The sequence below is a fragment of the Taudactylus pleione genome, unplaced genomic scaffold (genome assembly GCF_031769625.1).
Source record: "Taudactylus pleione unplaced genomic scaffold, aTauple2 ptg001167l, whole genome shotgun sequence".
Classification (NCBI taxonomy): domain Eukaryota; kingdom Metazoa; phylum Chordata; class Amphibia; order Anura; family Myobatrachidae; genus Taudactylus; species Taudactylus pleione.
In genome coordinates this window covers 225304-241526 of record NW_028285568.1, presented here as the reverse complement: position 1 = coordinate 241526, position 16223 = coordinate 225304, and the positions used below count along the sequence as shown (strand labels likewise).

At 46.0% G+C, this 16223-nt stretch overlaps 1 protein-coding gene across 4 annotated transcripts in view; it reads right to left on the bottom strand.

Moving 5' to 3' along the window:
- The window catches only part of CC2D1B (coiled-coil and C2 domain containing 1B), a 160997-nt gene that overhangs the window by 100396 nt on the left and 44378 nt on the right, over positions 1 to 16223 (bottom strand). For all 4 annotated transcript variants that reach the window (XM_088462248.1, XM_088462249.1, XM_088462250.1 and 1 more), the window contains 2 exons: positions 9669 to 9744; positions 9514 to 9582 (listed from right to left, as the gene is read on the bottom strand). In XM_088462248.1, coding sequence (XP_088318374.1) covers positions 9514 to 9582; positions 9669 to 9744 — 145 coding nt within the window. The remainder of the gene's footprint in view (positions 1 to 9513; positions 9583 to 9668; positions 9745 to 16223) is intronic.

Sequence of the window (16223 nt, the reverse complement as noted above, 5' to 3'; positions counted from 1 at the left end):
CATCCCTCTCTCAATGGTTCCAAAAGTTTCAAGACCTTATTAAAAGATTGCCTCTGTTTCTGATTAGGAGAATAAACATTTACAATAGTGTATACTTGATTATATATCTTACATTTCAATATTTGACACCTGCCTTCCACTAGAATATGATGAGATATATCTGTAACGGCGAGCCTACGAGAAAGAAGTATAGCCACTCCCAGAGATTTACTCTGAGAGTTATTACTACAAAACACATGGGGGTAATAATAATTCCCAAGCTTAGGAGCAACTATCTGTTTAAAGTGCGTTTCTTGCACAAAAGCCACATCTCCTCTCTCTAGGTGAAGTTCTCGCAGTAAAGTGGAGCGTTTTTCAGGAATATTAAGACCTTTAACATTAAAAGGAACATAATTTTATATTTTCTGGTTTAAGGGGGGCCATGGCAGCGGCTGTGGAAAGGGTGAATCATAAACAGAGAGTGAGGCATTATATGAATCTTATAAGAGTTTACATGAGCAGCAGAGATATAGCGACCAAAAGGGGAAAAAATAAAAACAAAAACAAAAATATTAAAATAAAAACAAGAATAATAAAAAAAAAGAAATAAAATAGTATAAGGAAAACAAAAAAAAAATCTGATTAAAATAAACAGAGAAATATATCCATGAAGAAAAATTTCCGCTGTTGGAGCAGGCAGGAGACAATAGTCGGCTCATGCTCCAAGGTCAAAAATGCGGAACGACCCAACTGGGGTAAGGCAGCGATAACCACCCCCCGGGAATAAAGAATTAACATATATCCTGTAAACGGCAATATCAAAAAATAAATAAATCATCTACATAATAAGAATAACAGTACCATCTACATTAATATCTTAAATGTATGAGACATATCCATATAACAATTCTAGGAGAATTCCGTAAAGAAACCCACTAAAACATACATAACCTTACAAAATCTGCTGTGTGATGAGAACGAAAAACATAAATAAATACTTTCCTTTCGTAGAAATGACAAATAGAAAGCATTAAACTATTAGGTAAGAACCAAGACAGTTATAAGAATCTATAATCATCAAATGGTCAGTGAGCGAACTGACCCCCAACAATATCAAAAGGATACAATTCCGGACATGTATCCTGTCTAAGCTCAACAAAGAAGCAAAGAGTCACATTTAACTATCGCAAGTGATCAGGTGCCAGAGGCTGTCCCTTCAGCTCGTGGAGAAGCTGAGTTGTGCCTCTGCCTCCTCACTGTTGTCCAAGGAGCCTTTGCAACAGGTGAGATGGGTGGATCTAGACGTGAAAACAGGTGGAACCAATCTTGGAGAGGAGGTATTGAAATAGAAAGTGTCGCACAGAAATTATCCAGGTCTTCCGGTGTCTGTAAGATTAGTTGACGACCATCATGCATGACTTGGATACTCAGAGGAAATCCCCAACGAAAACGGACACCTTTCTGTTTAAGAACGTCAGTAAGAGGTTTAAGAAGACGTCTTTGATGGAGTGTATTCCAGGAGAGGTCCGGAAAGATTTGAACTTTATTACCATTAAATTCAATACCATCCAATTTGCGTGCTTTGCTGAGGATTTCTTCCTTAAGATGATGGTAGTGGAGTCGACAAATAATGTCTCTGGGAGCCTCAGATTGGAGACCCTTTGGACGTAGGGCCCGGTGAGCACGATCAAAAAGAATTGCATTGCCTGGTTCTGCATCAGTAAGTTCATTGAACATTTTAGTAAGTGCATCAATGATACCAGGACCTTGGACATCTTCCGGGATTCCCCGGATACGTAAATTGTTGCGACGACCTCTGTTATCGAGATCGTCTAGTCTCCGCTGCAACATTCTCATCTCTTGTGCATGCGTAGATACAGTGTCCCGGACTTTTTGTTGGAAAGAACTGACATCCTCCATGTGTGTCTCCATGTCAGACACCCGGTGTGCAACGTTAGAAATATCTTTTTGAAGAGTAGCGATTTCCGCTTTGACTGTGGCCCCAATTTTCGTATCAAGGTCTAAAAAGTCCTGTTTCGTGGGGAGAGAACGTAAGTGTGCCAGGACCTCAGACATAGTGGTGTCTGACACATCTCCTGAACCAGTATGAATTGGTGACGCCATAAGTCCAGTATTGTCAGACGACGTAGACGGATTAGAATCAGAGCGTGCGTTATCTTCAAAAGCACCACCGTCAGGGGTAAGGTAGCGGAACAGATTGGATTGCAACGAGGTATCCACAGTCTTCTTAACACTAGGTGTCCGCACCGTCCTCTTAGTTTTTCCCATCAGAGAGATAGAGACAGGAAAGACAAAAGGAAAACATACACATAGAGAAAGGAAAAAGAGCAAGTACAGCAGATATGTTGGTCAAAAATATTAATACATGTATAGCCTCAGGAGGTACATTCCCGGGATACGGTCACCACATACCTCTCCCCATAATATACGGGTGAATCAGGGGGTCATGGCCATCTCGCAGCGTACGTGTCAGCCCATAGAGATCAACTATCTCCACAGCAATATATAGAAGATATAATAGTAATATTAGGCAATACTAAATATTATTGGCACCTGCTGTGAGATCAAATAAAATGACTTTTGTAAATAGGGTAATGTGAAATGTTACAAACGTGGCCACACGGGGGAGCTCCAAGCCCAAATATGTTATAATATCAATAGAGACTCATAGGAATGAAGGCGAATATATTGGAAGAAAAGAAAAACACATATGAGTTGGTCAGCAGAGGGGATATATCTGCCATCAGGAAGATTGGCTCAATGTGTTTTGGATGTCATACACTGGCTATCTTCCCTTGTGGTGGTCAATCACAGTACCTGCAATGTAGCAGCGGAGATGCCAGTATCCCCTCACAGTGGAGAAATGCGGTCAGTAGTCCCAGTGACCAAACATAGGGCCAATAGACTCCTGTAAGGGCCTCAGTATGCAGGACAAAGGAGTATATGTGCGGATCGAGAGTCACCTAGGGCCTCCTCATATATGTAAGCAGAACGGGGTCACTACAGGCAGAGCAGCAACTACAGCAGAAGTGGCCCCATCATCCGGTAACAGGCTGGGGGAGAGAGAAAAGGGCAACCAGAGCACCAGTAGCAGGGATGTAGGAAGGTAAGCTTCACCCGATCACCGCCGGGCCCTGCGGCATCCCGACACGTGAGTATAAAGGGTCCGGAGCACCCGCAGTAGGCGCGCGACTAGGAGCCGCCGGAGCGCCGCTCGTCCTCTGTGGTGCAGATCGGCAGGCACTTGGGGTCACCAGGCGGGAGGGAGGCTGCGCTTTGAAGTGGGGAATGGAGGTTCCGTCGGGCGGCTCGTGTACGCTAGGTCCCAGCTTCTTGGCGCGAACCAGGCCTCAAGCCTCAAACGGGGCTAGCAGACGGTCTCCGGGAACAGCAACCACCTCACGGGCAGCACAGCAGGGTCCCAAGATTAGAAACAGATGCCCTGTATATAGGGAGAGCCCGATAATAAATCTGATAAGGGCTTTTAGGGCTGATGTCACAGGAGCTCACTGGAGATGCGACTGCTCAGCTCCAAGTCCAGGCCACGCCCCTCTTAAGTTTTTTTTAATATGTCCCTGGACAGGTTGGGAATTGCTTTTCTAGTGAAGTGGAATCTTGATGGGATTTGGTAGCTGTGACACAGGACCTCAATTAACTTATCTAAAACCCACTGCATTATTGGCAGATATTGGATTCACATCTAATACCAGCATAGATGTTATGGCATCAGTGATCCGCTACTGGGTGACTGCTGTCATAATTGCTCCCCCTTTCAAAGGATTGTTTAACAGTCAATTTTTTTTTAAAGTACTACTAGTAGTCTTCCCTTCTGGGATGAAAATTCACTCCCAGCAGCAGGCACAGCGCTCAAGGATTCTTCTGGGGGAAGGACTGATGTGAATGATTTAAATATTTTTTGTAAGTGCCTTCCCTCCTCCATCTTAAATTTACTTCAGAATAAAAAAAAATAATAATTAAATTTAGTACTAATCAAATCTTCCTTTCCCTGCTTTCAACTACATACATACTCCCAACTCCCTCAGGCCTCTTGAATAATAAAAACATTTGTTTCCTGATGTGCCATGTTGGAAGTTGAACTGCCACTGCTGCTGCAATCTTTGACATGTGGTTGTTGAATGCCGAAAATGTCCATAAATGTTTATGGCCACAGACAGCATTTCCTACATGCCCCTTTAATAATAAAAAAAAATATTCTGAAACCACCAAGTTAATTTTCTGGGCAAAACATGGGACATATTGTTCACCCATGCTCTCCCCTCCTCCCTCAAATTTGCTTCGGAATAAGAAAATGAAATAAAATGTACTACCAATCAACCCTTCCTGTCCCTGCCTTTAACTACATACATACTCCCAACTCCCTCAGGCCTCTTGAATAATAAAAACATTTGTTTCCTGATGTGCCATGTTGGAAGTTGAACTGCCACTGCTGCTGCAATCTTTGACATGTGGTTGTTGAATGCCGAAAATGTCCATAAATGTTTATGGCCACAGACAGCATTTCCTACATGCCCCTTTAATAATAAAAAAAAATATTCTGAAACCACCAAGTTAATTTTCTGGGCAAAACATGGGACATATTGTTCACCCATGCTCTCCCCTCCTCCCTCAAATTTGCTTCGGAATAAGAAAATGAAATAAAATGTACTACCAATCAACCCTTCCTGTCCCTGCCTTTAACTACATACATACTCCAACTCCCTCAGGCCTCTTGATTAATAAAAGCATATATTTCCTTACCGCCCACTGCTGCCGTTTAGCTTAGTCAGCCACCTAGCTTGGTGCAAATTTTGGGACTAAACCGGGTGAAAATAATATTGTGAGCTGTGAGGTGGTCAAAATTGACTGGAAACGAGTGGAAATTAATGTTATTGAGCTTAATAATACAGTAGGAACCCAAAAAATTAAAAATGATGCGATTTTAGCAGTTTTTATATAAAAAAAAATACAGATCCAAAACCAAAACACAAGGGGCGGTTTTGGCAAAACCAAATCCAGATCCAAAACACGAGGAAATACAGATTTAACAAAGTGCAGAAAGGAGAAATTCTTAAAAAGAAGAGAAGTACTTGAACATGAGAACATACACTGTCACTGGGAAGAGGTAGGATTAAAGGAAACAGAACACGAGAACATACACTGTCACTGGGGGGAGGTAGGATTAAAGGAAACACAGGCACAAGAATATTCTTACAAATTACACATTTTATGTTTTTATTAAGGATCAGGATGTATGCTTTGCAAGTAGATGTACTAAGAGAGACAGAGAGAGACAGAGGTCCTCATTCAGACCCGGTCGCAAGCGCTGAGCGCTCGCAACCGGGTCGATGTTAAGGCCTGCGCTCGCTCCGGAGCTCACTACAAAAGGGACGGCTGTCGATGTTGATCGACAGTGTATCGCCTACAAAACGGGGCGAGCTAACGGAATGCCTGCCGTTTTGTGGGCGGCTGCACTGACATCAGCAGTGATGTCAGTGGGGAGCTTCCTGCTCGATCAGAGCAGGAAGCTCACTGGGGCTTGCGGTTGCCGAGACCCAACCTTAGGATCTCGTCGCAAGCCCCGATGGTCTTGACCATCGCGACCATCAACCTGGTCGGTCGCTAAAGCTGTGGGTGGTAACCCACAGCTTACCTAGCGACCAGGAGGCCGCACTAAAAAATACAAGCGGCCGCCCTCATTCAGAACGAGCGGTCGCTTCTTGCGAACGCCTCTGAATGAGGGCCAGAGAGAGAGAGCACCCCACTAATCAGCTCCTAGCTGTCATTTTTCAAACACAGCCTGTAAAGTGACAGTTAGGAGCTGACTGGTGGATACTTTCTCTGTCTCTCCAAGTCTATAATACATCTCCCCCTAGGTCGTGAACACCACAAATTAGGAGTAAAAATAGAATTCAAACATATAACAAAATCTGAGTCTTCAATAGCAAATCCAGGAATGTAGACCCACAATTCAATTGAACGCCACTATTAAAGTGATGATAACTGAACGACTGCACAGTGAGAATTCATTAAAAAAAAAACAACTAAAACAGCGCGCGGCCCAGCCCCACACCGCGCGGGCCAGCCCTACACCGCGCGGCCCAGCCCTACACCGCAGCCCTGTTGTGTGTCAAACCACACATGGTATCTAGTTGTCAGAGGATTTCATTAATAAAAGAACATAACTCTCTCTGGTAATTATTCACTTCAAACTAACGCCGCTAATACATATTCATAATTATTCCTAGCACGTCACGCCAATTCTGAGAATTACACAGATATCAATCCTTACAGAGAGATACCCAATTGTGATTGTACATAGGGAGTCACTATGTAACACAGTCTGTCTGTGATTGGCTTTTAGCATTAATGTCACTACATGGTCAGTGGTTTCCCCTTACGCCAGCTCTTGGGTCCCAACCTTGAGTCTTTGGCTCACACCTGGGTGCTTAACAATAAGAATTCAGTAACTTGCGTTCTAGAAACAAGATATCATTTCAATCTGTTTTCTTGCTAAGCCACAATCTAAGTCAATCAAAATTTATTGATGCCCAAATTCAAAACTATTCATGCAAGCTCGATCATTAGGGTGACAACCCAACTCTATGGAATCTTTTGCAGACTTAAGCATGTAGTTTAACAGCAGTAACCAGATGGGATAGTACATGAGTCTACACCATAATTGTTCCAGCATGTTATCAGGTAATATGCTGCTTAGACGTTTTCTCCAGAACAAATATTCAACAAACAGTTTGTCACTAATTCTTGCACAGATGGTGTGACCGGACGCCTTTCGCCTAGGCAGTCACTGGTCACGGGTTAGCGCTTTTGGACTCCCACTCACTGTCAGTGACCGCCTGCAGATAGCGTTAGCTGCTGGGGTCAATATCGGGAATGCGAAGCATTCCCGATATTGATACATTTGGCAGCATCGCATCCCCCATAGAAATCTATGGGGGAGGCGGCTGCCAGCAGCAATGGAGGGATCGCAGCAGGTATCGGAGATACCTGCTGTGGTCCCTCCTTCATACATTCAGGGGATACTAAGTATTTGAGGTAAACCCCCGAAAACAGGTGTTTTCGGGGAATTTACCTCAAATGATCTTTGATAAATGGGCCCCTTGGGCTCACTCCAGAACAGCCGGAGAACGGAATAGCATTTACGCATCTGCATCCTGTGCCTGACAGAATTGCACCAGAGGCAAAAGGTGTTGATTGCTCAATAGTCTTGAAAAAGACTCTTCCTTCTGGGTGAAGGGATTACAGCATACAGTTGATACAAACAGCAGACATCCACAAAGGATCCACAAGGAATATACACATTTCACAGCCTACAAGCCCTTCTTTTATGCTCCCTCAGGGCACAGTGCCACAGGGGGTAAGCGCGCCCTGTGGTCTCCAACCAATCATCATAAGTGCACGACCTGTGCATGTGATAGCCACATGCACGTTTAACATTGTCCCTTATGGCTAGGGGGATTTGTGACTTCCCTGTGCCTGGGCTCAACCTCGGAGCTGGGCAACGTCCACGGCTCCGCTACGTCTGGATACAGCCTAGGAAGATAAGGATCTCCCTCCAAAAACAGACCTCCAGGAATCTGCTAAGGGACCAAGCTTGCCAGCCTTGCCTGAATCTGAGCTCCAGAGGTGGGCAAGCAGGGTCCCTGGGCACGTTCCTGGCCATGGAGTAAAGTCCGTTTGGAGCTCGCTGAAAATTCTTAGCTGGCTGCATTAGCCAGCTCCCTATGCACCCCCTCATACCACTTCCAGGCATGAGGCCGCATAGGAGGACACTTTATTTCCCTGGATGGAGCTGATCCAGCAGCCCACAGAGAGCTCCGGATCCCCCTGGCCGTCCAGGGAAATCACAGGTAAGTGCATTATACATTTTACAATACATTGCATGCTATAATACATTTATGTACACTGAAACATCTTTATTTAAGTCTGTGTAGTGTGTGCTTTATACAGATGATTATATACACTGTGTCCAGCGCTCAGTGCTGGGCTTTACTATACCGGCCCTGCAGTGCTGGGATACTGGGAGCTGAGCTCTCCGTCCCCAGTACCGGGCTCTTAGCTCTGCCGCCTGGGACCATGCCCCCCCTGCAGCAGCTGTACCTATTTCAGCAGCGCTCAGCTGCTGCTCCCTTCTTGCCACCCTGGGGCACCAGGAGCCAGCGCTCCTGACCCCCAGGGCACGGCTACCTCAGTCTCCCCCTCGGTGCAGTCCACCGAGGGTTAAACTGCTGTCCACGCTGCCCGTGGTGCTGGAGAGCTGGGAGCTGGGCTCCCTGCCTCCAGGGGTCAGCGTGCCGCATCCATCTGGGAGGCTGGGGCACCAGGAGCCTCTGCTCCTGGTCTCCAGCTTGGAGCCGCAGAGCGTCTCCCTTGCCCCTGCCCTTCCCCGGTGTGGCACACCAGGGGTTAAGTTCTTGTGCCGTCACAGCGGCTTGTGCCTTTGCAGACCGGGACAAGCTTGTCCCGGCTGCAAAGGCGTCCTGCCGCTCTGGAGTGCTGGCGGGCTGGGAGCCCTGCTCCCATCTCCAGCCGTCAGCGGGCAGTGTACAGTCGGAGTGCCGGGAGCGGAGCTCCCTGCCTCCGGCTGGAAGCGCTGAGCGGCTCCCTTCCGGGGGTTAATGCTAAGCGCCACGGCCACCGGAGTCAGTTTCCGACAGCAGCGGCGCTAAGAGCCGGCCCCCAGCGGGCACACACTAGGCTGCCGTGGTCCCTGGACCTGGACCGCGGCAGCTATGCAGACCTACCCGGCGGTAGCGCCGATAGCATTAAACACATGGCGCCTACAACAAAAGTAGATGCCACCGGGCACGGGGGTTAACCCTTCAGTGCCGCAGCGGCCATTACCACGTGGGGAGGCGCTGGCATCGGGACTGGGACCCGGCCACAGATGGATTCTAGCCTTAATTTTAATTGAAGTTAATTCCAGACCTAATCATACATTTGGATCCTTATTTGGCTAGACGGTCACGCGTATTAACACCACTACCAACTAGATCAGCCCTTCCCAAACCCTTTTAATCACGGCACTCTAGAGTATCACCCCTTTTTTTTTTTTTTCACAGCACTTCTAGGCCAAAAAGGTTCTTACAGAGAAGTTCAGCAAAGATGATATAATTAAGTATATTGTCCTTACTTGTACCCACACCTGTGGTGGTGCACTTCTGTACACATTTTAAGATGGGCAAAACAAGTGCTGGAGGCAGCCAATCACATTGACCATAAATTTGTTTTGGTCCTGGACAACCCCACGATATCCCAGGGTGTCTCAGCACCCAGTTTGGGAACCACTGAACTAGAACTACAGCGCTATCTATATAAATTTTTACCCCCATAATGTTATTTTATCGATTTTATTCATTTGACAAATCTTCTCATGTAATCAGGTTACCCTGTCAGCACCACCATAAATCACAAAACTATATAGTTAATATGCAAATTACTTACATTAAATATGAACAGACCTTCCAAACAGTAAACTCTGAGGTCATCGCTCACCTTGATCGCTTCCAGGGAAGGGCTGATGGGGCTCTGGCGCTAGGAGTTCTGCGCTCTTAGCATCTTCATCTAAAAGGTAAATAGAACGGCCGCCTCTAATGAAATGATGCATTGCAGACGTCACTTGTGTGTAGTGCTGCTGTACTTCTACCTACCCTTTGGATCAGGAGGTATTTGACTAAGATCCACAGGTTGGCCATTTTGCAGAGCTTCTAGAACGGAGCTGAATTTCTGAAACAAAAAGGAAACATTTGCTGACATAAGTGGGTATCTCACACCAAAGAGTTACCTAGCAGTGCAACAGCACAAAGTCTGAATGTCCCCGGCTATCTGCAGGGCCACCGAGACATCAGATGGTCCCCAGCGCTGGAGGGGTGATGGCCAAATGTGGGGGGGGGGGGGGGGGTACATTCTACTTCTCTCTTTCTCTCTATATACATACATATATGTACACACGAAGGAAAATCCTGCTGTGGCACTTTGTCAACTTGTAGAAAAAAAAAATGGTGACATGACTCCCAGGTACTCCAAACATTGTTTCAGTTTATTATAAAAGTCTCATCAGGACAAAAGTATTAGAATAAACTGAAACTTAGAGGATGTTTGGAGTAACTAGGTGTCATGTCCCCAGTTTTCTTTCTACAAGGTGACAAAAAGTCCTGTGAGCGTTTTTCTTTTGGGAATACTGTACTTCACTCGGAGGGACCTGGGCAATTGCTGATTATACTATAGAATATTAGAGTGCCAGCTATTTGTAGATTTTGCAGTACTGTGCAAAATCTTCGAGGTCCATAGGGTCCGCAGGGATGCCATGGGGATAGGTATAGTGGAGACCAGGCACCAAACAGTTAAAGCTTCAGCTTCCAGAATGCACTGGGTCCTCCTTCATATATACTCCGCCCCTAGCCATAGGACTTCAGTTTAGTTAACAAGCCTCAAGGCAGGAGAAGGAAAGAGGAAAAGGTAGGGCAATCGTACACCAGAAACACGCTTACACAAACTTAGGGAATCTGGCCCTGATTCAGAGCCGGACGCTCTGACCAAAGCGCTCGCTCTGAATCAGGGCCCTCCTACCTGAAAATGAAGCGGCCTCATACACGCTCGCATAGCTGTGGGTTACCACCCACAGCTATAGCGAGCGTCCATGATGATGGTCGCGATGGTCAAGACCATCGTGACCATCGGACTTGTGACGAGACCCTTGTGGTAGGGTCTCGCTGCCGCAAACCCAGGAGTGATTTTGGCTCTATCAGTGCCAAAATCACTCCCACTGACATCATTACTGATGTCAGTGGGGCCGGACTCAGACGGTAGGCGTTCCCATGGGAACTCCTCCGTCTGGCAGCCACGCCCCCGCCACGCCCACCAAAGGGGGCGTGCTGTCAATCACCATCGACAGCACGCCCCCTTTGGTGCGAGACCCATAACGTCTTTGCTGTCGTTATTCGGATCTCGCGCATGCTCCCTCCGTCGTGCGCATGCGCATTAGGGCACCATCGACCCACTTGCGAGCGTCCTACGCTCGCAAGCGGGTCTGAATCAGGCCCTCTGTGCCTGAGAGAAAAAATTTACCCATGCAGTCAGGTGCGTCAGGGTGGGTGCCCTGTGGACTTCGAAGAAAAAGTTATTTAGGTAAGTCTACCATAACTTATTTTCTTCTTCAGGGTCCATAGGGATCCACATGGATACCATGGGGATGTCCTAAAGCAGTTCCCCTTAGGTGTGGGGACGCTCCTGAGCAGAAAAGAGAACTCATCGTCCAAAGGAAGCATCCTGAGAGGCAAAAGTATCAAAGATATAGAACCTAAGAAAAGAGTGGACAGAAGACCACATAGCTGCCTTACACAATTGTTCAGCAAAGGCACCACGGCTAAATGTCCATGATGGCCCTACAAAGAGTAGAATGTGAAACACCGTGCTTGGGACAGGAAGATCAGTCTGTGTGTACACCTGAGAGATAGTCATGCGTAGCCATCTCGCCAGAGTCTGCTTACCTAAGGAAAGAGATACGCCAACTTGAAGTCCCATCTTACTACCAGTGCGTCCACAAAGGCTGCTGATGGGTCTCTGGACCTGGACCCGTACCTGGGGACCTTGTGGTTGTGACGTGTCGAAGACTAATTTACATAATTCCATATTTACATATGCTTTATGCTGTATAATGAAGCAGTACATGAGATATAACAGGGCATTGGTACTTCCATTTTGTTTCTCTGTCCAAACTCAGATTTAAATGGAAATGAGTGTGATGTCTTTAAGGCCGCACCCGAGGGAAACTGTTTATCTAACACAGTGAAGAGAAAATGCCCATATATGTGTCCTTGTGCTGGGGAAACTATTCAGACTAAATATGGGATGCAGTACTCCATGAGTATCACTCAAAAGGAATTCAGTTTCGAGTCTGATTGTCAAGGAGGAGTTAGCAAGAGCAAGCTTTGTCTATCTGATAATGGTAGTGGGCGTATAAGGGGCGTATAATCTGAATATTGTAATAATGTATAAGTACTGTGTAACAATGTCAATCGTTGTTATTCCTGCATTATAACCCTGGGAGAATATGTCCCAGTTAAGGGCTTGATCTAATTATTTAATTAATTAATAAAATGACAAATTCTTAAGTATACTGGTTTGGAGATTATTACTTATTATGGAACAACACCTGTTAAAGGTAATTTTAAACAGACGTGATACCATGAGATCCATTTCTGGTAGACCCCATTTGTTTACCAGAAGCTCAAACATTCCTGGATGGAGAGACCACACTCCGGCGTGTATGTCCTGGTGACTTAGGAAGTCTGCTTCCCAATTGAGTACTCCCGGTATGAATATTGCCGAGATGGCCAGAAGATGACGTTCTACCCAAATCAGAACCCTGATTATTGAGGTAGGCCACTGTAGTCGCATTGTCGGACTGAATCTGGACCGGCCTGCCCTGGAGCAGGTCCTGTGCCATGATAAGTGCTTTGTATACTGCTCGCAGTACCAGAATGCTTATTGGCAGAGGACTTTCCTGATTTGTCCATCTCCCCTGAAAGATGTGATGACCTGTCACTGCTCCCCATCCGCGAAGACTGGCATCTGTGGTGAGAAGCACCCAATTTGGAATCCAGAATGAGCGCCCTTTGTTCAGATGATCTCTTCTCAGCCACCACAGGAGAGAGTGACAAAGCTCTAGAGTAAGAAGGATCCTCTGGAACGTTATTTGATAATACTGTCCGTTCCACCTGGAGAGAATAAATCTTTCCAGAGACCTGGAATGGAACTGAGCATATCCAACCATGTTGAAGGTGGATACGTTGCTAGCAGAATGGATACCCTTCGCTTCCGAAGCAGCTTGCATATTCGCAATGGTAGGGCCATAATCTTGTCCTCTAGCAAAAACACCTTCTGTGCCTGAGAATCCAGAAGAGCTCCTAGATATACCATCTGCTGTGTTGGAGAAAGTGATGATTTCTTCCAATTGCTTTTGTAAGCAGGTTATGGTCAGTTGAAGATGGTTTTGTAAAACCACCGGAGTCTGTGCCATTATCAGACGGTCATCCAGATATGGCAAAACTGGGACTCCCTGACACCTGAGACAGGCCGTCATGACTGACATTATTTTGGTAAATACCCGGGGAGCCATAGAAAGGCCAAAAGGGTGGAGCCTGAAATTGGTAATGCTGCTGAAGGACAGCAAACCGTAAAAATTGTAATCCCCCCCGGCTCCATAGCCAAAATAATTGACCGGAGGGTTTCCAAGCGGAACTTGGGTACATGGATAAATCTGCTGAGGATTTTCAGATTTAGTATAGGGCGATAAGCCCCATTCGGTTTCTGAACCAGAAATAGGATTGAAAATAGATTGTTTGTTGCGACACAGGAACCGGGACTATTACCCCTGCCTGCAGCATGGAGTGAATGGCTTCCAGAAAAGCCAAGGCCTTGGCCGCATCTGATGGGAGATCTGTGCAAAAAAAATTCTGAGAAGGATGCCACTTGAAAGTGAGGGCATACCCCTGAGAAACCACTTCTCAGACCCATGCATCTGTTATTTGATGCCAACAATCCGTGAACTGAAGCCGGCCTCCCACCCAGAGTTCCCCCATGAAGAGGCCCGCCCCATCAGGCAGAGGGTTTGTTATCCAGCTTAGAAGCTGGATGTCTTGCCTGCCCAGACCTCTTAAAGTTTGTCGCCTTGATATTTTGCGAAAAGCGGACGCTTTAGGAGGTAGGGCTGTTCCCTGAGAACCGAAAAGAAACCTGTCTAGACTTTTATAGTTGCCGTAGATGGCAGACCTGCAGATTTTGAAGCCGCCAGAGTAGCTATTATTTTATCCAACTCTTCTCCAAAAAGTACTTTTCCATAGAAAGGTAAAACCTTTAGCGCCTTCTTTGATCCTATATCAGCTTCCAAAATATTAACCAAAGGGCCCATATATCATTCGATTAGGTAGGGTGATTTTATCTGTTGTCCAGCCAGACCAGACGGGGTTTATGCCCGGCAAGTCCACATCCATTAATTTACATTGCCTTTTCACTCATCTGCAGGTCTCTCGTGGGCAAGGGTCCTCCTCAGTTGTTGTCTTGCTGGATGCAGCAAAAGCTTTCGATTCTGTCGAGTGGCCCTTCCTATGGGAGACCATGCGCTGTTTTGGGATTGGCCCTGGGTTTATAAAATGGGTTCAGCTCCTATATTCAGCCCCAACAGCTAGGGTGTCAATTAATGGTTTTATATCCTCTTCCTTTCCTTTATCGCATGGAACGAGACAGGGATGCCCTTCGTCACCCGCCCTGTTTGCTATAGCAATTGAGCCTTTGGCTTGTCTCATTCGGGCACATAGGAGTATCAGGGGATTGGAGCTGGGGGCCAGAACAGACAAAGTGGCGTTTTACGCTGACGATATGTTGCTCTTTGTTTCTGACTATTTCAGCTCCATGCCTCATGTTCTTGATCTCATTACTCAGTTTGGTAGTTTCTCGGGACTTACAATAAATTGGGATAAATGTATTCTCCCCCTTGGAGGACCATGCCCTGTAAGTTTGAGTGTTTCACTTCCGTTGAAGTGGGTCAATACCTTTAAATATCTTGGTATTTGGATATCTAATGCTCCCCGAGATTATGTGACCTTAAATGTGGTGCCCCAGGTGGACTATTTACGGGCTTGGGCAAAGACATGGCGCAAACTTTCGCTCTCACTCACCGGGCGTGTCAACTTAATTAAAATGGTACTACAACCTAAACTGTTATATGTACTCCATAACTCTCCGATCTATCTTCCAAAAACTTTTCCATCAAATAAACAGTTTGGTATCCTCTCTGGTCTGGGCGTATCGCAGAGCTCGCATAAAATTGGATGTGCTTACTAAGCCTCGTTCACAAGGGGGTCTGGCACTTCCCCACTTTCGCATGTATTATTTTGCATCTCAACTGGCGCATTTGTGGCATTGGATAAATGACACTGACCCTCAGGCCCTACATGCGGTTATGATCTCCCAAGTTGCTCCAGGTCATACTCCACTGCAGGCACTACTTGGTGGTAATATATCTAACACTATGTTACCTATACTTAATCAAGCTGTCAGAAAATGGGACTCTGTCTCAAAACTTCTGAAGACACAGGGCTTAGATCCGGCTACTCCATTATGGTGCTCCCGAGCTTTGCCTGAACTTTTGGCGTTGCAGACCAGGGGGATTTGGGGCAGGTGGGGAGTGGTCTCCTTGGGACAGCTATATACTGCAGGTGTACTTAAATCCTTTAGTCAGTTACAATTTGAATTTGGCCTCCCACAGTCACATTTCTTTAGATACCTGCAACTTAGACATGCGCTAACAACCCAATTCCCTGATGCTCCCCCAAACATTCAAGATTCCCCTGTCAAAAAATTATTGTCTATAGGCGGACCTCGTCGTTTTGTCTCTCATGCCTACTTTTTTGTAATGCAGGCTCACCACCATGATGATCTGCCAGCTCTCAGAGCTAAATGGGAGGTTAATCTGGGTGCAATACAGGACGATTCATGGCAGGATGCATTGGGATGTCCACGATTAGCTACCACCTCGATTGTTTCCAACAAATCCAGCTATTCCTAATGCACCGGGTTTATTTAACCCCTGATCGTCTGTTTAGGTTTGGTGGACGTTCAGATTCAAATTGCCCTAAATGTAGTGCCCCATCTGCCAACTTTTGGCATTTGCTTTGGGATTGTCATTCTGGGAAAAAAATACTCAGGGTAATCTCCTCTACAGGAGTTCTGCGGGCTGTTCTTACTCCTATTGTATGTACGCTAGGAATTATAGAAGAACATTTGCTTGATAGACACACTCGTCAGTATGTACTGAATGTTTGCATGTTGGCCAAAGTTTGCATTGCCCGATCCTGGATGGCCTCCACAGGGCCGGAGTATTATGATTGGTTATCATTAGTCTCTGCCACAATTGCACATGAAAAATATACCTATTTGGCTAGAAACGCTGAATCTAAATTTGAAGACATATGGGCCAAATGGCTTAATTCTGCTCATGGTCAGACCGCACATCACCGGCTCTCTGTCTCCAATTCTTCATTTAGTGCTGTTATGTAATAGTACCAATGGGGGAAATAATGCTACACAATCACTTATTGGTGTGTGCGAAAAGGGAAAGAATATATATATATGACAATTGTTGTACATAAGTGTTATATGCTAGTCTGTTTGCTCATTGTAATGTGACATCAATGATATGTTAG